The 22,447-nt window shown below is 43.4% G+C and overlaps 1 protein-coding gene across 1 annotated transcript in view; it reads left to right on the top strand.

Annotated features, from left to right (window-relative positions):
- Positions 1–12,806: 12,806 nt before the first annotated feature.
- The window catches only part of WNT2 (Wnt family member 2), a gene marked incomplete at its 3' end in the record, with an annotated part of 68,156 nt that continues 58,515 nt past the window's right edge, over positions 12,807–22,447 (top strand). The window contains exons 1-3 of the mRNA XM_080665525.1: positions 12,807–13,052; positions 15,071–15,297; positions 21,160–21,437. Coding sequence (XP_080521651.1) covers positions 12,970–13,052; positions 15,071–15,297; positions 21,160–21,437 — 588 coding nt within the window. The 5' untranslated portion in view covers positions 12,807–12,969. The remainder of the gene's footprint in view (positions 13,053–15,070; positions 15,298–21,159; positions 21,438–22,447) is intronic.

The following is a 22,447-nucleotide window of genomic DNA, read 5'->3' as shown; positions in this document are numbered from 1 at the left end:
CCACCCTGTGGAGTTTCTGAGGCCCGTTAAGAGACTGAGAATAACAATCAGCCTGCAGAAAGGAGCAAATTAATATTGGACAAAGGAGGCAAGAGCATAAAATTGGAAAAATTGAAAAAAATGACACTAGACCACTAACTTATACCACACACAAGAATAAACTCAAAATGGATAAAAGACTTAAATGTAAATCATGAAACCATAAAAATCTCAGAAGAAACCATAGGCAGCAAAATCTCAGACATCTCTCATAGCAAATATTTGTGGATACATCTCCTAGGGCAATGGTCGGCAAACTCATTAGTCAATAGAGCCAAATATCAACAGTACAACGATTGAAATTTCTTTTGAGAGCCAAATTCTTTAAACTTAAACTTCTTCTAATGCCACTTCTTCAAAATAGACTTGCCCAGGCCGTGGTATTTTGTGGAAGAGCCACACTCAAGGGGCCAAAGAGCCACATGTGGTTCGTGAGCCGCAGTTTGCTGACCACGGTCCTAGGGCAAAGAAAACTAAGGAGAAAATAAACAAATGGGAATACAGCAAAATAAAAAACTTCTGAACAGTAAAAGAAATCATTAACAAAATAAAAAGGGTTCCCACTGTATGGGAGAACATATTTGGCAATGATACATCTGATAAAGGGTAGCTATCCTATATAATAAAAGCATATTATGCAAATTGTCCCCTTGGGCAGTCTTTCGACTGGGAGTTCAACTGGGAGACTGGGATTTCAACCACTTGCTATGACATGCGCTGACCACCAGGGGGAGTCATGGAACATGGGTGGCGTTGGGAACACAGTGTTGGCAGCAGGTGGCAGTGGAAGTGCTGCGGTCCCAATGGGCCCCGACAAGAGCAGAACTGTGGCGGGATGGTGGAGCAGGTGAATAGGCGGTGCAGCCAAGACAGGTGCAAGTGGGGGACCGGTTGCCCCAAACAATTGCCCCGCAGACAGCGACCAGTGGCAGTGCCAGGGGGGAGGAGAGCTGCCACCCAGCTCCCAGGCACTGAGAGAACCGGGTGGGGACCGATCGCCCTGCAGGTGGGATGGTGGAGCAGGTGAGGGAGTGGCACCAGGCCAAGGCGGGATGCCAGGCGGGGCTGCGAGGCAGTAGGTGCGAGCTGGGGCTGCGAGGCTGGGGGCGTAAGCTGGGGCCTGATCTCCGCAGGCCACCCAGAGGGACCCCACCCGTGCACGAATTTGTGTACCAGGCCTCTAGTCCAAAATATATAAGGAACTCATACAACTTAACAAAATGAAGACAAACAATTCAATTAAAAAATGGGTAAAGGACCTAAATGGACACTTCTCCAAAGTGGACATACAGATGGCCAAGAGACATATGAAAAAATGCTCTAAGTCACTAATCATCAGAGAGATGCAAATTGAAATGAAAATGAGGTATCACCTCACATCTGTCAGAATGGCTACCATCAATAAGTCAACAACTGACAAGTGCTGGTGAGGATGTGGAGAAAAGGGAACCCTAGTACACTGCTGTTGGTATTGCAGACTGGTGCAGCCACTATGGAAAACAGTACGGAGTTTCCTCAAAAAATTAAATTTGGAACTGCCATTTTACCCAGTGATCCTACTTCTAGGATTATATCCCAAGAAACCTGAAACACCAATCAGAAAGAATATATGCACCCCTATGTTTATAGCAGTACAATTTACAATAGCTAAGATCTGGAAACATCTCAAGTGCCCATCAGCAGACGAGAGAATAAAAAAGCTGTGGTGCATTTACACAATGGAATACTATGCACCTGTAAGAAAGTAGGATCTCTTACCCTTTGAGACAGCATGGAGAGACTTAGAGAGTATTATGCTAAGTGAAATAAGCCAGTCAGAGAAAGACAAGTATCACACAATCTCACTCATATGTGGAATCTAATGAACAAAATAAACTGATGAGCAAAATAGATCCAGAGACATAGAAGCATGGGACAGACTGTGGAATCTCAGAGGGAAGGCGGGGGTGGGTGGGTGGTTGGGTAAGTGGGAAGAGATTAACCAAACAACTTGTATTTATAATCCATGGACGCAGACAATAGGATAGTGAAGGGAGGGGGAGGGGACAGGTTAGAAGGGGTCAGTGGTGGTGGGGGGAGGAAGGGAGATGTATGTAATACTTTCAACAATAAAGATTTTTAAAGCACACAAAAATATTTATCTACTTCCTGTATACTAGAACAATACTAAAGACATGGATGGAAAATCAGGGTTAACGGAATTGCCAAATAACCTGAAGTAGTTCAATTTTAAGCACAGAAAGGGGGCTGCTACCAAATACCTGGAAGCCATAAGATGGAGCAGCCATGCATGAAGCAGTGAAAGGGCCCTGCGTATATACATCCGGGGCAGCTGCACCAGCTCCAGGTGGTCTAACTCGACCATGTGAGAAAAATAAACCCCATTTCACTTAAACCACTATGGATGGGTTTTCTGTTTATGATGACAAAGGTATTCCCAACTAATACAGAGTTATACTTATATTGCTTTATTTTGCAGTTTGCTCTTTCATCAATACTATTTTCAGATGCAGTCATGTTAAGAAGTAAAGACGTAATTAATTTGTTTTAACTAATCTGTAATAGTCCACCATATGTCCATCTCACAATTTTACCTACCTGTTCTCACACTGATAAAATGTTGAGTTATTTCTGACTTTTTCTTCCCAATAATAATGCACTATACATACTTGTAAATTTGTCCTCATGTACATATGACAAAGTTTCTTGAGTGTATTTAGCAGTGGAGTAGCTAGTTATAGAGCACAAGCATTTCTAATTCATTAACTGTTGATGTTGTGAGATATTTCTGTTTGTCTCCCCCAAGATCCTCTCTCCACCCAACCGCTCCCTGGGAAGGTGAAACTATGAACTACATTAATGGATCCTTCAGCTCCTGTTAGGATGTATCCAATAGGGAACCCCAGCAGAATACCTGAGGGAGTGAGGTCCAGGTATTCACCTGGCTCCACTCTTTGAAAGATTGGTATCTGTGTCCCTCAATTGAAGGACATGTCTCATCTAAAGACAACCCCTACAAGATTCGTTCCTTTTGGATCCCAGCCTTCACTCCCTTCCCATGTCCCTTCCAGTTGGTTGTGGGTTGGGTAATAGTTCCTTTTCCCACACCTTCAAAAATAGTCTCTTTGTAAAGCAAACCTCGAATTATTCTGCCATTTTTTTCTGGGTGATAACCTGACTACATCACTGCTATCCTGCTCTTCAATGAGCCTATATGAATTTACAGACCTATCAGCAACACACAAGTGTTCACTACCCCACAGCCATACCAATGCTTATATGAACTGACATATATTCTCTTATCCGATGGGCTCAATAGAATTATTTTTATTTTATTTTGTACTTCTCTGATAACTAGTGAAATTGAGCACCTGTTTATGCCCCCCCCCCTTTTTTTTTCAAGTGAACATGAAACATTCACTAAGATAGATAATATGCTGGGCAATGAAATAAACCTCAATAGATTAAAAGAAATGAAATCATAAGTATGTCCCCAATCTGACCTTACACCTCAAGGAATTAGAAAAATAACAAAGATCAGAGTGGAAATAAGTGATAAATGAAGCACTAGAAAAGATCAATGAAACTAAGAGCTGGTTCTTTGAAATGATAAACAAAATTGACAAACCTTTACCTAGGCTCACCAAGAAAAAAAAGAGGACTCGAAATCAGAAATGAAAGAGGAGATGTTATAACTGATGTCACAGAAATACAAAGGACTATAAGAGATGACAATAACAATTATATGCCAACAAATTGGGCAATGTATAAGGATGGGATAAATTTGTAGAAGCATACTGCTTACTTAAGACTGAATCATGAAGAAATAGAAAATCTTAACCAACCTACTACTAGGAAGGAGATTAAATCAGTAATCAAAACAAAAGTCAGGACCAGCTGGCTTCACTGGTGAATTTAAAGGAGAGTTAATACCAATCCTCTCAAAAACTCTTCCAAAAAACAGAAGAGGAGGGAACACTTCTAAACTCATTTTATAAGGCCAGCATTTCTGATACCAAAACTAGACAAGGACAAGACGAGAAAATATATTATAGGCCAATATCTCTGATGAACATAGATGCAAACACCCTCAACAAAATATTAATAGAATTCAACAGTACATGAAAAGAATCTTACACCATGATCTAGTGGGATTTATTCCAAGAATGAAAGGATGATTCAACATGCTCAAATCACATAATGTGATACACCACATAATAAAATGAAGGATAAAAATTTTACTATCATTTAGATAGCTACAGAAAAAGCATTTAGCAAAATTCAATATCTACTCCCGATAAGAACTCTCAGCAAAATGGGTATAGAGGGAATGTACCTCAACATAATAAAGGCCATATATGACAAGCTCACAGCTAACATCATACTTAGTGGTGAAAAGCTGAGAGCTTTTCCTCTAAGATCAGGAACAGATGAATGGAGAAAGAAAATATCACAGACAGGAATATTATTTAGCCAGAAAAAAGGAAATCCTGTCTTTGAGACAACATGGATGGACCTTGAGGGTATTATGCTAAGTGAAATAAGTCATGCAGAGAAAGACAAATACTGTATGATCATTGTATGTGGAATCTTAAAAAACAACAACAACTCATAGATAGAACAAATTGGAGGTTGCCAGTGGTGGGGCTGTGGAGAGGAAGAAATGGATGAAGGTGGTCAAAAGGTACAAACTTCCAGTTATAAAACAAATAAGTCCTGGGGATATAATGTATAACTTGATGACTATAGTTAAGCATACGACATTGTATATTTTAAAGTTGCTAATACAGTAAATCTTAAAAGTTTTTTAAAAAATTGTAACTATGTGTGGTGATGGATGTTAATTAAATTGTGGCAATCCATTTCACAATATATACATATATCAGATCATTACAGCATACTTCGCTTTATTATGATTAACTTTATTGCACTTCACAGATATTCTTTTTGTGTGTTTTTAATTTTTTTAATTTTTTTAATTTTTATTTTAGAGAGTAAGGGAGAGGGAAAGAGAGAAACATCAATGATGAAAGAGAATTATGGACTGGCTGCCTTCCATACGTCCCCTACTGGGGATGAGCTCGCATTGCATGTGCCCTGACCAGGAATCGAACCATTGACCTCCTGATCCATCGGTTGACGCTCAACCACTGAGCCATGCTGGCTGAACCACAGGTATTGCATTTTTATGAAGTTAAAGTTTTTGGTAATCTTGTACTGAGAAAACTGAAAACCTCTGGAAAGGAGTCACGATTCTAGATGTCATTAAGAACATTTGTGATTCATGGGAAGAGGTCAAATATCAACATTAGCAGTAGTTCCGAAGAAGTTAATCCCAATCTTCATGGATAACTTTAAGGGATTTAAGATTTCTGTGGAGGAAGGAACTGCAGGTTTGGTGAAAATATCAGGAGAACAAGAATTATAAGGAGAGCCTGAAGATGTGACTCAATAGCCACAATTTCAGAATAAAACTTGAACAGATTAGTTGCTCTTACAGATGAGCAAAGAAAGTGGTGTGTTGAGATAGAATCTACTGTTAAAGGTGCTGTGAAAATTGTTGAAATAACAACAAAATAGAATATTACATTTACTTAATTGATAAAGCAGTGGCAGGGTTTGAGAGCATTGACTCCAATTTTGAAATAAGTTCTTTGGGGAAAATGCTATCAAACAGCATTGTGTGATACAGGGAAATCGTTCATAAAAGGAAGAGTCAGTCAATGAAGCAAACTTCATTGTTGTCTCATTTTAAGAAATTGCCACAGTCATCCTAACTTTCAGCAATCACCACTCTTATCAGTCAGCAACCATCAACATGGTGAGACCCTCCACCAGCAAAAAGATTTTATCACTGAAAGCTCAGATGATGGTTAGCATTTTTAGCAATAAAGTGTTTTAATTAAGGTATGCACATTTTTTAAGACATAATGCTATTGCACACTTAGTTGACTGCAGTAGAATGTAACATAGCTTTCGTATGCACTGGGAAACTAAAAAAAAAATCACTGGATTTGCTTTGTTGTCATATTTGCTTTATTGTAGTGCAGTGGTCTGGAACCAAACTATAATACCTCCAAGGTACACCTGTATCAGTACACCTAAAACAAATACAGTGTCACATGCTGATTATTTCTCAATGTATAAAAAGCCGTATTTTGGGAGTGGTTTATTATACAGCAATAGATCATTGAAAAACTTATTTGTTATATTATTTCTTTAGTGATTAACCTTAAGATTACAAAGATTAGAACCAACATTTTATAACTTCAAGTGGAATGTAGAAAGCTATCACCATATTTTAGCCATTATTTCTGCAAGTATTTTTTGTTGCAATGGACAGTTTATCTTTATAGGATTTCACAAGACAATGTTATTCCTTATATAATTGTTCCAGAGATTTCTAAAGCTTTGCTCATTTCCTTTTAATCTTTTTTTTTTTTTTTTTTTTTTTTTTTTTTTTTGCCATTCTCTTGTTAGAACTGGATAATTTCTATTGACCTATCTTCAAGTTCACTCATACTTTCCTCTGTCATCTCCACTTTGATGTTGGCCTTATCCAGTGAGATATTCACCATCTCACAGTGAAAGATGAGTAGTTTTTTCAGTTCTCAAACTTCTATGTGGTTCCTTATCTATTTTATGTTTACTTGCTGATATTTTCTATTGTCCACTTATTTCAAAAGTATTTACCCTTATTTCTTGGAGCATTTGAAAAACAGCTACTTTAAAAGTCTTTGATCATTTCAACATCTGTGTCATCTAAGAATTAGTGTCCATATATTATATTTCTATTTGAGTTGGAATTTCTTGCTTCTCTGTATGCCGGGTAATTTTGTTCTATCCTGGACATTTTGAGTAGAATGTTAAGAGACTCTGGGTTTTGTTTCAATCCTAGGGAGAATGTTGCTATTCTTATTTTAGCATATAATCAGCCCAGTCAGGCCAAGAATTCTGACCAGCTTTTTGTGGGTCCTTGTTCTGATGTTTTTTTCCATTTTTCATGGCCTTTACAATGGTATTCATGCCGGCCTCACATGTGTCTGGGACCTGGGAGGTGGTCTATCCCATAGTTCTGTCCTCAAAGTCCTTAGTATGATCAACATGTGCACAGGGGGTATGAACAGCAGCTCACATGTAACTTTATGGAATTACTTCCCCAGCTCTGGATTTTTCACTACTTCCCAAAGACTTTCTGGTCCTCAAGGACTCCCCTTTTTGGTTCTTTGGTCAGAACCTGTGGCTTTAGTTATCTCACTCTGCCATACGCTTTCTGTGACTGCACCCATCTCTGGAGCACATAGCAGCAGAGAAAAAGAAAGTAAGTCATGGAATTTTGTTCCACCTTCTTGGAACCTCAGTTCCTCTGGTTAGAGAGGAATTTTCTCATCTTTTGAAGTTTTAGGCACATGTGGGCTCTCACTGCTGCCACAGTCACTACTGCCAACATCTACACAGGAATTCCAGGGGACTGCGGTCTGAGATAAATGGAGGGGGCAGAAGCAAGGGGATTTCTTCCACTCTGAGGATGTTAAGGGTGCCTTTTGTGCTCCTTGAATAAAAACTAGTTGGCTTCTATGGAGACTTCTCCTGTTGGTCTGCCGGTATATTAAGGTTTCCACTTCGAGGATTTGGCTGCCTTGGGCCTAGGTTTCAGAATATCAGAGGAGATACACAAATAAGAAACTCATCATCATTTGGTGATACTTAAATTCCTGGTCTTCCTCAAACCACCTGCTACCATTTACTTTTCAGAGTCCTCAAATAGCTTTTCTGTGCATTCTGTACAAGTTGCATGGGCACATTCAGAGGGAGAGACAGGGTGTGGTGTACTTCAGCCATCTTATCTGGAATCAGAGTCCCCTCCTGTTTTTGTACTAGTGATGCCATATGTTTTCCTCCTATAGGATTTAAACCTCACAACATACAACAACCATTGTTTTAACAGTCAATATTTTATATTTTCCTTCAAATTTACCCTCCCTGGTGCTCACTCCTTCCTGTGTTTCCATAAGACGATTTGGTATAATTTTATTTCAGCCTAAAGAACTGACTTAATATTTATTTTCTTAGCTTTTGTTTGAAGGCATCTTTATTTTCCCTTCATTTTTGAAGGAGCTTTACAATGATTATAGAATTCCAGTTCAGCAGCATCCCCTTTGGAAGATGTTATTCCACTGTCGCCTGATTTCAGTAGTTCCTGCTTATGTCTTTTTGTGCAGCTCTAATATTTTCTCCTTGTCTTTGTTTCTTATGGCTTCTATTTCCCTATTGAGACTCTTCATGTATTTGTTCACTGTGACTATTTTTTCCTTTAAGTACCTGAACATAGTTATATGTTCAATATACAGTATAAGAGCTACTTTAAAGTTGCCTTCCTGACAGTTCCTACATCTGGGTCACCTCAGAGTCAGTTTCTTTTGACTGCTTGCTCTTGAGTATGGGTCACGTTTTTCAGGTTTTTCACCTGCCTATTAATTTCTTATTGTATGCTTGAGATTATAAATGATACAAGGTCATCTTAACTTAATGGACGTTGGTTTTATTCTTGTAAATTCCCCTTGGCCTGTCTGTTTTTACGCAAAGTCATGACCCTTACATTAGAGGGATGGTCTTTCTAGCATCTCAGTTGAATGTCTGAAGTGCACAATGGGGCCTCCTGACCCTGCTAAGCTGGAACTCCAATCTCTCTCAACACCACATGCCATGCAGCAGGCAATCTGTGCTAGACCTGGCAGAGTCTTGTTAGATTTATACTAGAGGCCCGATGCACGAAATTCATGCAAGGGGCTCGGCCCTCGCAGCCCGGCTTCATCCGGAAGGTCGTCCGGACAGTTGTTCTGCTGTTCAGTCTAATTAGCACATTAGATCTTTATTATATAGGATTCAGTCCAGCTCTTGTCCAAGGACCCGTGGTGAATCTCCATGTAGACTGTGGAACTTCCCTTTTCACAGCTGCCTATTTTCAGATATGCTACCCTGCTAACTTCAGCCACTTCAACAGCGAAAAACTCTCATCTCTTCCTCCTTAACTGAGTCTGTTGCTCTGCTTGGATTCCACTTCTTGCAGCCCAGGAAAAGTACCCTTCTGCAGAAAAACCAGGGCAATTATGAGAAAGTTGTGGAACACACTTCATGTGGTTCCCTTCTCTCGAGGATCACAGCTGTTTCCTACCGATCCCTGAAAAAATTTGCCTCCTCTAGTTTTGTCCAGTCTTAGAGGTTATTTTACTAGAGGAATAAATCATGCTGGGAGTAACTTTTTGGTGCACATTAATTTAAATGCACATTGAGATTTAAATCACTGATAATAGAACTTTTCCTAAAAGCAATTTCTGACAAAGAATAGGTAGTGCTTAATTAAATTTCAGGAGTGACTAAAGGGGAAAGGGAGCAGTGTTTTTGTTTTTTTGTTAATCCTCACCCACGGATATTTTTCCATTGTTTTTGAGAGAAAGGGGGGAAAGGAGGGGGAGAGACAGAGAGAGAGAGAAACATCGATGTGAGAGACACACATTGATTGGTTGCCTCCCACACATGCCTGACCAGAGCCAGGGATTGAGCCTGCAACTGAGGTATGAGGTATTTGCCCTTGACCAGAACTATACCCGGGACCCTTCAGTCCACAGACGGACACTCTATTCACGGAGCCAAACCAGCAGGAACAATGTTTTAAGGGCATTGCAGACAAATTTCAAATTTCAAACTTAACCTGTATTGTTATGTATCTGATACTCTTAGACGAAAGTACAAAAGGTACATATTTCTTTTTTTCCCATCTTTGACCTGTCCTGTATATACACAAAGGTCACTGAAGCTAAGTTGGAGATACTTGAACTTTGAATCATTGGTTGATGAGTACCTAAATTAGGAGACACTGCCTTAAGAAGAAGGCAGTTCAGACTGAAAGACAAATTACTATTTGGTTCTAGAAGTGACTCTCCATTTTTAAAGGGTGGAGATGGTTTGGTAGTAAATTAGTTCTCTCTCTCCACCCTGGGAGATTAGACAAACAATGGATCTAACTAAGAAAATAGACTGACTCATTTGGCTACAATGCTATACTGAAGTTACAAGCAAACTAACATTAATCTTCAGAAAAAGAATTGGGTTCTGTATACTGTAAATGAGTTTCACAGTCAATTCTGATATTTCTCATTGAAGAAACAAACAAGAAATCAGACATTAAATTCATCGATCTAAAGGCACTCTTAACCCTGTCTTTCCTTACCTCACCATCTGCTACAGCAAGGCTGGAGTCCTGTGCAATTTACTTCATTATTAGCTCTTCTGTGGGATGGCAGTTCTTATGGCAAGAGAACTGAGGTTTGCAATCACCCTCTCTCCTCCTAATTTTTTGTGAGCATTTCCAAATTTCTAACAGTAAACACCCTATCTTCAACGCGAACAGTTCATCAAGAGAACAGGTACAGATGAGAGGGGAAAGTCGGGCCTGTGTGGCAGGAAAAGAAGTTGTATGGACCTAATAATGGGTCGTAAGTGAAAAGGGGTGGAGAATGGGAGGGAAATGGAATCACAGGTCTGGGAGAGACAAGTCCTCTGGCCAAGACTGCCTCTGGACAGGTCAAGAGGGGGTGTTTGTGTGGGCCTTTTCTCACATCTGGATTTAGCTTCTCATTAACTGAAATGTTCAGCCCTTTGCCTTTCACCAAGCTTTACTTCCTCTCTTCAAGTCGCGTGTTACTTCTCCTCCTGCCCCAGGATGAAGGCTTTGGGCTGGATTTCATTAGTTTGGGGGAATGGTCCATTCTTCTTCCAGGAGGTCTGGTTCAGGTTTAGGTCATTCCATTGGCCTCACTAACAACTGAAGGGCAGATCTCCCGGCCAATGGACAACTCCCCTGGGCGGAGAGACAGGGCCTCCGAGCTGATGGTCATGCTCCATGCGTCCAACTCCCCTTAGCTGCGAGGACACCATATGCTGCGGTGGGTTAAGGAGCTTTTTAGGTAGCTTCAGGTCTCCTTGTCCATGAGCGAAACATACAACTGCCTACATTTTCCCACATCCACACCCACACCCTGCATTCTTCACTGAGAAGTGGTATGTTGGCTTCTTATGTTCCTCTGGGGCCACCCATCTCTTCTACATGTCCCGAGTGTCTGGATTTCCCTGTGAGAGACTGTGGGCAAGGGAGGGTGGAATTAAATTGTAGCTTATTCTTCTGCTTCACCCAGGAAAGATGCTTGTGATCATGAGCATAGAGGTAAATGCCGATATTGGTGGTTGTTGGGTGCCTAGCACATCACATCCCCTTGTCCCCTCCCGCACACTGGGAGAAGAAGCGCCCTGGCCCCTCCCTCGCGACCTGCGCAGACCGACCCGAACTTCCCAGGGTCACGGCCGGCGATACGGCGGCGCGGCCTGGCTCCGAGCCCTGCTCTTCCCGAGTCGTGGGTGGCGCGGGGCTGGTTTCCCTCCCCTCCCTTTCCGGACCCAAACCGGGATGTATCTGGGTCAGCCTGGGAGGGGCCGGACCTGCCAGGGCCCGGCGGGGGGAACGGGGTGGCGATGACAGCATCTTTCAGGTTTTTGGCGTTTCCGAGCTGCGCTCCTTCCAGCCTCTCACCGCTCTCCCTCCCGGAGGGACGGCCGCTCTGGCCGAGGACTGGGTGGGGGAAGAGCCGGCTCTTTCCATCCGGAGGGTCACCCCTCCACGCCTTGCGAACAATGTGGCGCTCCCCCAGGCTCCCCCCTCCCCAAACTCCGGGTTCCCCAAGGCACACTCCCCGCGGGCGGCGGGTTCCCGCCCCAGGAAAAGAGCATTGGAACAGTTCACCGACGCCCGAGTTCCTGGTCTTCCTTTCCGGTGATAAACGGCGGGCTACGAGCCAATTGCTGCTCAAGATGCTCCACCCGCAGCCCGTGCCTCTCTCTCGGCTCTGCGGGGGCACAAATCCAGGACCGAGAAGGTCCCCTCACCTCCGCAAACTCCAAGGCTGAGCGCCAGGGCGGCCGGAGGCGCTCCCCGGGGGGTCCTCGCTGCCTGGTCCCTCCCTCTGGGATCTTTGCGCTCCCGCAGCGCCGGGGAAGAACTGGGTATGCGTCAAAACCGCATCTTCCCCAGACGCTTTGGCCGAGGACGCCTCAGTGAGGTCGGGAGGGTCACGGACCTTCGCGGCCCCCCTCCCTGCGAGCTCTGTATATAAGCCCGGCTCCAGCAATCGAGGCCACACGTCTTCATCTCCCTGAGGCCCGACCCCTCCCTCCCCATCCTTGCCCTGCAAAGACTCCACATTTACAAGTGGAGGGAAAGCAGTGAGTTGAAAACCGCCTCCGGTTCCTGCGCTCTGTACACAGTTATCTCCGTGTCCCCCCCCACCCACCCCGACTCCCCACGTCGCACGCTCCGGGACTTGGATTTGCAGGAGGGTCGCCTAGCCTACCCTGGACGCGCGTGTGGCGGGAGCCCACGGATGCTCTTTGGCCGGGAGCTTCCCGAAAGCTACCTGCCTCCGCGGGAGCTCGAGGCCACACAGAGGTGCTCCTGCTGCCCCGCCTCATCTCGCCCACAGACATCTCTTGCCATCATTTCATCGTCTGTTGGATAAACCCCGCGCCCCTCCCCGCCGGCGCCAGCGCAGCGCCCCCTCCCTCGGCTTCGCCCGGGCGGGTGGGGAGCGAGCGGACTGGGCGCGGGAGGTGCGCAGAGCTCTCCGCCGCTGCGCTCGCGGCGCCTGGGGAATTGGGTTGTGGGCGAGGCAGCCGGGTTGGCCTTTATCGCTCGCCCTGCTCGTCGTTGGAAACTTTATCAGCGAGTCTCGCCACTCGCTGCAGACCGAGCGGGGGGCTGGGGCGCGGCGAGGCGCTGGCGGCAGTGACCAGGCGCTCCCGGTGCTGAGCGCTTCTGCTCGGGGCACGCATGGCGCCCGGACACGGAGTCTGACCTGATGCGGACGCAAGGGGGTTAATATGAACGGCCCTCTCGGTGGAATCTGGCTCTGGCTCCCTCTGCTCTTGACCTGGCTCAGGCCTGAGGTCAGCTCTTCATGGTGGTAAGTCCACGCAGCCCGGCCCGGGTGGGAGGCGGGTTTTCCATATGGGAATGGGACCGCACTGGTCAGGGAAACCCTTGCTCGCGGCGGTTCTCCGCGGGTTCCAGGCGCAACCCTGGCTGCTGCCCTCTCCCAGTGCCCTGATCCCGAGTCCCTCGCTTTTCCTCTGAAGACCATTCCAACTTTGACAACTAAAAAAAAAAAAAAAGAAGAAAAAAGAAAAAACCCACAACCTCCCTCAAATGAGAACTCTGATTCTAATATTTGGGTTATTTGGATCCAGCTGAACGACAGCAAAATCAGCCAATTTCTTATCCCGTTAAGAGACGTGTGTGTGTGTGTGTGTGTGTGTGTGTGTGTGTGTGTGTTGACTCTGAAAACTACAGTTGTACCCCCGCCACTTCCCCATACCCCCCCCCCAAAAAAAAAAACACACAAAAAACTCTAGACAAACCTAGGGGCCATTCAGGCAGGCAGGCAGGGGCTGTGGAGCCGCGAGCGTGTGATTTTGCATTATTTCCCGTCCTTCCACATTCCTGGTGCTTCTCCCCATGGGTGGGAAGAACGCTGTGCTGCTGCCTCCAGGTAGAGACTACCGCCTCCCCGGGAGCTCGGGGCAGGGGATGGGGCGGGGGCTCCCAGAGGAACTGTGCTGCTGTCCTTTGTACGCTGATCAGCGACTTATTTATTTTGCACAGTGAACATAACAGGTCTTAGCCACCTTACAAAGGGAGCTTTTCTACCCCCCCCCCCCCCAGAAACTCTTGTACATCTTCCTACCTAATGATCTTGAAAGGAGGGAATGGAGAACTCTTTGGCGTCCTTGCACCTAGAGGTTTCCCAACAGACACTAAAATACTGATTCTGAAAGACCTGTTACCTGGGGGAATCTAAGGAAAGATTAGGGCATGGAACTCCAGGAGACTCTGGAGCTCTCCAAAGGAGCATGGCAGAGCACTGATGGGAAGAGGGGTTCAAGTCCTCCTTCCAGCACTTTGGATGGGAAGGCGTTTAGCCTTGACATTGCTGACACGGGATCAAAGATTGATTTATCAGAATGACCATTTTTTCAATAAGATGATGTTTCTGTTTCCATGGTTAAACATTATTTATTGCCCAGTCTTTTTGTCACTTTGTCTCTCGGCTGTCACTTAAATATGTTTTTCTTTTGGAAATCATAGCTATAATGATTTTATGATCATATAAAGTAATGAAAATGCAAGAAAAGACATTCTCCTTGTTTGATGGCTTCAAAAGACACCTATGGCAGCTTTGGTTATATAAAAGGTACCTTTTCTAAACATTTCACAACTAATAGAGAACATCTGGGCAGAGATGATGATGTAATTTTTTTTTTGTTAAAGTTGCTTTTCAAAAGTACTTTATGGAGCTATAATACTGTTTGATTCTTCCAAACATCTCGTGTCCTTAATAACAATAGAAAGAACTATTTCCAAAGGTTCTCTATAAAGGCCAAGAAGAGCTAGAAAATGGAAGTATTTAAAGGATCCGAAAGAACGGCATGTCTGTGAGGAGAGTGTAACATCAGATACCAGCAGGTGTCGATTAGACAGATACAGACAGTTTCTTAACATACTTAAACATTCGGGTCAAATAAATGCGAGCGAGAAGCTTTAAAGGTTGGCTTCCCCCAAAGCCAAGTCCAGACACATTTCATCATTGAGATCAGAGCCTTCTTGGGAACAGTCTTTGAAGGCTCTTCCCAAAAGATGTTGCCCCTCCCTGCTCACTCTGTTCCCTGACCGCCCAGAGCGTCATCTGCTGGCCCTGGATTCATGTCCAAGACAGCCATTGCTCCACTTTGGGGTGGCTTCTACCTGGTTTCTTCTCATGCCTGCTGTGCTGCTTCTCCATGGAACTAAAATTAAATAACCTTTGCTTTCCAGTATCCCTAAAAGGATAAGAAATTCATATTTGAAACAGTGCTTTGAACTCCCAGGAAACGTGGCTTCGGGCCTGAATGTCAGTGTTCTCACCTCTGTGTTGGCCCTTCTCAGGTACATGAGAGCTACAGGCGGCGCCTCCAGGGTGATGTGTGACAATGTGCCAGGCCTGGTGAGCCGCCAGCGGCAGCTGTGCCACCGACACCCGGACGTGATGCGTGCCATTGGCCTGGGCGTGGCAGAGTGGACAGCGGAGTGCCAGCACCAATTCCGGCAGCACCGCTGGAACTGCAACACCCTGGACAGGGACCACAGCCTCTTCGGCAGGGTCCTGCTCCGAAGTAAGTCTCCTGCCTCCAGGCCCCTCCTCGGGCGCTGCCCTCACACACTCCTCCCTTTATTTGGTCTTTGGAGTCCCTGCTCATCTTTTCCTTGCATTTTATTCAGTCAGAAGCTTGTCCTGTTAGGGGCATTGCCCCTGTTTTACAGATGAGGACTTAAAAAATCAAGGAACTTGCCTAAAGTTGTGTAGGAGGCTGGTCATAGATTAGAATGTAGACCCCAGGCTGACATCTTATAACTCCTTGCTCTATCTGTTGCTGGAGGAATTAGTGGACCAGATTTCTCAGACACGAGTGAGCGTGAGGTTCTTGGGGTACCACTGAAATAAGACTTTTCAGAAGCCCACATGGGAGAATGAGATGTAGAAAAAGACTTTGTTTGCATGGAGTTACATCCCTCGGGTTTCAATGTCCCATGTCCCTTAACCCAGCCCTGAAAGAGGGGCAGCTGGGGGTCCAGAACTCCGTTCCATGTTGCAGCTGGGCCCAGCTCAGCATTCAGGCTAATTTGGGCCATGTGGACACAGGGGAGCACAGCCCCTACAGCAGGAGAGCCGGGAGCCGCTCCGGAAGAGCCAAGAGAGTAAAAACCAAGAGAGCTTGCTCCTTTGTTCAGAAGTTTAAATATTCAGGTTCCCAGCCCTTGCAGTGACCACACCTATTCTGGCCACTAATTTGTTCCCAGGTGTGACTGACAGACAGGTAGGCACCTTCCCACGTCACTGGGACCATACTGGGCTTGCGTCTGTTGTCCAGTCAGTCGGGAGCAGACTTGGAAAGTGTTAAATTAGCAAAGCTGTACAAATGGCATGCCTGTATTATCTAGTCTTCCCTTTACTCCTTTCCTGTTAATAATAACCAGATTATTGCCACAGTATCATATCACCCCTTCCTGTTCCTTCAGGTTCAAATTTTGTCTCTGGGAGAAAGGAGGCAGCAGCCACAGGGCTTTCTTGACTTTTTTACTTGCACCTTCCAGAGGATTTGAGCAGAAGATGAGGATGGAGTGCTCAAATCTCTTATTGGCCATAGATGGCTATTATTACAATAACGCGTAAATGTTATTAAAAAGCAGAGACAAATCTCTGCTCACCACCTTTGACCTCCCATTCAACTATTCAGCTTTTGGTCACCCTATATCTAAATTGAGCTTTTTTCTTTCCAGTAGACTGTAAATTCTATAAGGTTGGACTAGCCTGCCTTCTCTGCATCTCACTTGATGCTTTGTGTGTTGCAGACACCATTCATTCATTGAATGGTTGTGTGAATGAATGGATGAACTTGTAGTGAATACCTATTATTTCCCAGGTACACTTGAGGCAGAAGGGTATTTATGGAGGGTAGGAGTGTGAACCATGAATACATAGTTGGGTTGCTTTTGTTTTGTGTGTGTGTGTTTTTTCACTTAGGAGCATTAAACATCATATAATTGTCTGGCGGGCATGGTTCAGTGGTTGAGTGTCGACCTATGAACCAGAAGATCAAGGTTCAATTCCTGGCTAGGGCACATGCCCGGGTTGCGGGCTTGATCCCCAGTGTTGGGTATGCATGAGGCAGCTAATCAATGATTCTCTCTCATCAATGATGTTTCTATCTCTCACTCCTCTCCCTGCCTCTCTGAAATCAATAAAAAAAAAATTAAAAAAACCCACAACATTATATAATTGCATAAAAATTTTTTTAAAGTCCTGAATGTGGAAAGTAGCTCATGAGTTGGTATAAAGAGAAAATTAACTGAAAATCACATTTTATTTTTTTTTTAAATGTGTTCCTTAACCTGGTGTTATAAGCATTTTCCAAGAAAAAGCACAGTCCATTTGCTACTGGGAAATCTGACTGAAAACACAAAAGTTTTGTGTGAACCCCAGAAACAGGAAACTTTACACTTGTTTTTGCCCACCCCACCCCCCATCCCTAAGAAAATCATCCAGGCTGTACACTTGGTAATGCTTAACAGAGGGTGTTTCTATCTTGTAATCATCACAGCCCTGGGGTTTTATGAGGCCAAATGCATAACTGAATGTCTCTGAAATCCCCCCAGGGCGTAGTGCACTCACTCTCAGTGTATCCCTCAAGTAAATTTATGGCCATATTCTGCAATTTTATTCTCTAGCTTAAGAACTATATTCTTCTGCATTCCTTTTGGAGTTTTGATATGACATTGCACATTTTTGAAAGGCTAATAGTAAATTTCAGCAACATGGAATTTTCAGACTTCACCTAGATTAGCTCGCCAGTGAATCAATTAAAGTGCCGGAACTTGTCAAAGAAAGTTTGCAAATATTTAGCACAAGATACCTTTGGACAAATTATGTAAGGCTCTTGGTGTTTAAGATACATCAGGGTTTTTCCTTTTCAAAGTGCTAACAACCATTTCCCAATGATTTCAAATTAAATGTCCTTTTCATTTATAAAATGATCACCTCTAAATTCTGTCTACGAAAATCCGTTAATATGTCTCTATATTGAAGAAAATCTTTAGATCACAAATCAAAGGACCTAATTTTGACCACTAATCCTCAAGGCCTGCCAAAGCTGAGAGTTCATTCATAAAATACTTTAACTTAATCTTGACAGTGTTTGTTTCTTCAGAGCTGTGGAGTGCTGAGAAGGAAGAGGTTGGAACTAGTTTGACTTAGTCTAAGGCCTCAGGTAAATAAGAGATTCTAACTTGTGTTTTCTTCAGAGTTCTTTCAGATGAAGCTTGAATGCTTTGCCAAAGTACTCAAAACTTAAAACACTCAAGCTACACAATTTATTTCCATTCTTCATAGAAGGCCAGATTTCTTCCTGGACATTTATGTAAACTCCTGTGACTGTCAGTGATGATTTTGCGTTGATTCTGGGAGGGCTGAATTTGGCCTAAGGTAGTTTATCCTGGAAATCATCATGAAATTCCAGTAAAGCTTTCCAAAAATTTTTATAATTAATTGCTTGGAGGGAAATGCACATCTTAGAGTTGTGAAGAACTTCCTTTGGAAACCTAAATGTGTCCTTATAGATGACTAGGAAGGCAAAGGGCGATGCCATTTATAGGAATAACATAAAGGTTACTAACACATCCCAGGGTCATAGAGAAATGGAGAACATTTGCCTCTTTTGCTTCAGCCAGCTTAGAGTTAGACATCCATTTTTAGTAACATTTGCATTTCACTCACTTAACAGACTATCGCCAGTCACAGGCTGAGAAACTTATACCCATATATCCCTGCAAGAATATACCTCTAGAGTTCTTGCATGAACCTTAAAAAGGTCATTAGGTCTCATCCTTGTAAATGTAAAAGATAAAAATAAAAAATTTAAAGCAAGCATTTTAAAAGAGTTGAACCCATAACTTTCCAACAAGCCCAGCTTCTAGGGTTCTGCTCTACCAGGTAACAATCCCTGACTGCAAACAAAAACCATGCCTGTGCGCTTAGTATAGACATTGTCTGACTTATCTCAACCCAAAAATTAGAGAAACGAATAGTAACACATCAGGAAGTCTAAATATCACTATTTAGATTTGGATTTTATTTCATATTATGATGGCTTTAAAAAGAATCCGTTTTTCTAAGAAGAGCCCCAAGGTCAAAATTTGTTTTGTTAGAAAGCCAACTCTTGAAATGTGCTACTATTTCACACATAGCATTTTAGTGATTCATCTAAGACACTTAACTGAAAACATCTTAAGGCCACATCTAACATGATACCAAAACATCTGGCGGTAAAATGAAAAACCAGTCCCTGTGCTACATTTTTAGTTAAATAAACAAACATCTCTCTATTTAGTAATGTGCTTGAATAATAAGTGACAAATATTATGAAAGGTATTTTTGCTTTAGAAATTATTTCCGAAAGGCAGCAGATTTTAAATGATTTCCTTCTTTCAGCCAACAGGTCGATGCAATTGTACCTTACGCCAGGATGAATGCTTTTCCTAGGCAATTTATTCCTCTACTACTTTCAAAATACTGTCTGGCCACTGGCATTCTATCATTGACATCGTCCATATTTTCCTCCTAAAAGACCACCTCATAAAATTTCTCTTCATTCTCAGTAAAAAAAATAAGGCTAGTACTAAGTACGTTAAGCACTTGGGAATTTCCCCTCCATGTGATATCTCTAAACATGGACACTGAACTCCAGTCCAAAACCAGGCTTTAGCAGCTCAGTGGTTTTGGCATAACTAATGGCAAGGTATTTTCCTAAACTGTAAAATGGGTATAATAAAAATCTCATTTATCTGAGAGCCACAACTGAGATTAAACCACATTAGCCTCAGTTAGTCACCATCTTTTATAAAACAACTCAATTCCACTTAGAAAATCTGTAATCCTTATAACCTGGGACTCTGAAACAGCCCTCATGACTATAGCATTTTCCTCTTGAGACCACCACCTGCTACCTATAGCAAATATTCATATAATTGATTTTACCTAACTACAGAGCATGACTGATTTCTTTTTATGATGGCTAGAGGTTTGGGGGCAGATATTTTTGGAGGGCTGAGGTAAGTGCCATTTAATATGGTGTAGATATGTTTTCCTGATTTTTAATAATGAGACTAGCAGAGTAAAGATTGCAAAGGGCATTATATAATGTATATAATAAATTTTAGTGTGAATGACAGACAGACCAAGCAGGGCTCTGATGCGGAAAGGTGGGTTTGTTCTCCCAGCTGTATGGTTCAAAAAGTCACACTTGTCTTGACATACTGAATCACCAAATGGCTCTGTTTTCTGCCTTGCATTGGCAGGAGGCTATTCAGCCTGTATTTTGATTGTTAATATATTTGCTGCAGCAACCATTAACAAAAAGGCGTGCTAATAACAATGAAATACAGCTCCACTTGAAAAATGAGGTGTACACAGACCCTAAAGAGCCTTATATCTGTCACTGTACCACAACACTGTTATGAGTTACTACAGATTATTAAAATAATTTAATGTAGTTATTGCACTGAAATATGTACCTTTCAGCCTGCAAGTGAAAGTAGGCTGTGTGCTAATAAAGAACAATTCTAAGAAATCACCCCAAAGGGTTCTTGCCCAAGTCTAATTATAGGCGGTAAATTTGTTTCCTTCCAGAAAAACCAAAGGAAAGCTTTTCACTGTCTTTTACCCAATACCAGTGGTTAGTGCAGGTGTTCCAGAAGAAAGTAAGTTCACCATCATAGTTAGACGTAGTATGTAACTAGAATACTGCATATTGCCTTCAACAACCTCCCAATTACTAGTGAAAGTCGATGCCACGCCAGGGCTCTCCAGTGTTAGCGCTGGGGGCTGGTCACAGCCTTGAATTCTCTTCCCACCTCAGGCCCTAGATTCTTTTTTTTTTTTTCAATTTGGAATTTCAGTTTGAAATATTAAATGTATACGAGTGCCCTCAGAAATGCCTAGACTTGGCAGTTGTGGTTTTTCAAGGTTTTATTCATGTAGTATCATGGAATAGCCAAGATCTATTATGTAATGAAAGAACTGTACAATTCGGACTGTATGTACAGATGAAAAAACAAAAATGTTACTCTCCTCTCGCCTAGAACATGGAGGGCTCTGGGTTAAGCAAGCACGTGCATGAGACTGACGTGAAGTCGGGAGCTGGGCAAGGCAGGCTTTCGCTGTACTTTCTTTTCTGCTCTGTTTACCGTAAGGACAGTTGTCAGACAGGCATCTAAATTAACAACAGCTTATATTCGATGGTGATGATTCCTTTTAAAGAGCGAGCCTTGGCTCTAGAAAAGAATCCTTCAAGACGACCTGTCCCTTTTTGTCTAGTGTTGCAGTGTGTCCAAGGCAGAACAAAGACTAACCAGCCCTCATCTGAAAGTCATTCAGAACTAGCAACTCCAGGCCACTTTTAAGAAACGCATTTTTGTTTCAGGTAGTCGGGAATCTGCCTTTGTTTACGCCATCTCCTCAGCTGGAGTTGTATTTGCCATCACCAGGGCCTGTAGCCAAGGAGAATTAAAATCCTGTTCCTGTGATCCAAAGAAGAAGGGAAGTGCCAAGGACAGCAAGGGCACCTTCGACTGGGGCGGCTGCAGTGATAACATTGACTATGGGATCAAGTTTGCCCGAGCGTTCGTGGATGCCAAGGAACGGAAAGGCAAGGACGCCAGAGCCCTGATGAACCTGCACAACAACAGAGCCGGCAGGAAGGTAGGGCTGCGCGCTGCTCACCGTGTAGGCGGCATGGCCTTACCGTCACTTAAGCTGAGCTGATCTTACACTTTCCTAGAGATGAGAAAATGCCGCATAGCCACGCATCCCCACGGTCCCTCAGCCCCAAGCTGTTTGTTCTAAAGAATACCACATACTGGCCCTGACCAGTGTGGCCCATTGGTTAGAGCATCAGCCTGTGCACCGAAGGGTCTCGGGTTCAATTCCCAGTCAAGGGCACATACCTGGGTTATAGGTTTAATCCCTGAGCAACCAATCGATGTCTTTCTCACATCAATGTATCTCTCTCCTCTCTCTCTCTCTCTCTCTCTCTCTCTCTCTCTCTCCCCCCCTCTCCCTCCATCCCTTTTTTACTGGCTCTAAAAAGCAATGGAAAAAATATTCTCGGGTGAAGATTAACAAAAACAAAAGAATACCACAGAATGGGTTGAAATACCTCACCCACGCTCCACCTTTCTTCCCACAGCTGAGCTGAAGGAGTCCACCCATTGCTTTTGGCATTGTGTAGAGTTAAGTGTTTTATGGTCCCTCTGGATACTGTGTCATTCTAGACAGAAGGTATAATCTGTGGGTAAGGCTAGCTAGTGCTTCATCCCACATACTAATGGGACCTTGAATGCTTGTAGTTAAAGGATATCAAGACCCAGAACATCTTCTCTCAAACATATCATGAAAGCAACTCACCATGAAAGCAACTTGACTGGCTTCTTTTGGAGTCAGGGATGCTGACTTACCTTGGGATTTCTGCTACTGGAGAAATGGACTGAGGGAGGACATGGCCCCAAAGGGGTACTGTATCCCTTATCTTCTATCCTTATTAACCTCCTGGGCTGTGAGTTCACTGGTCAGTATTGACTCTCTACCACTCATTTATTAGATGAGGAAATAGGCCCTCAGGTGCTCAAGGCCACATGGAGAATCAGTTGAAAACTCAAGACTAGAACTCAGCTTTCCACTGCTAGACCAGGGGTTCTGTAGCCTAGGCCAGT

Source organism: Plecotus auritus, assembly GCF_963455305.1.
Source record: "Plecotus auritus genome assembly, chromosome: 4".
In the NCBI taxonomy this organism is placed as follows: domain Eukaryota; kingdom Metazoa; phylum Chordata; class Mammalia; order Chiroptera; family Vespertilionidae; genus Plecotus; species Plecotus auritus.
Note: the sequence above shows the minus strand (reverse complement) of the source record. Positions and strands in the feature narration are given on the sequence as shown.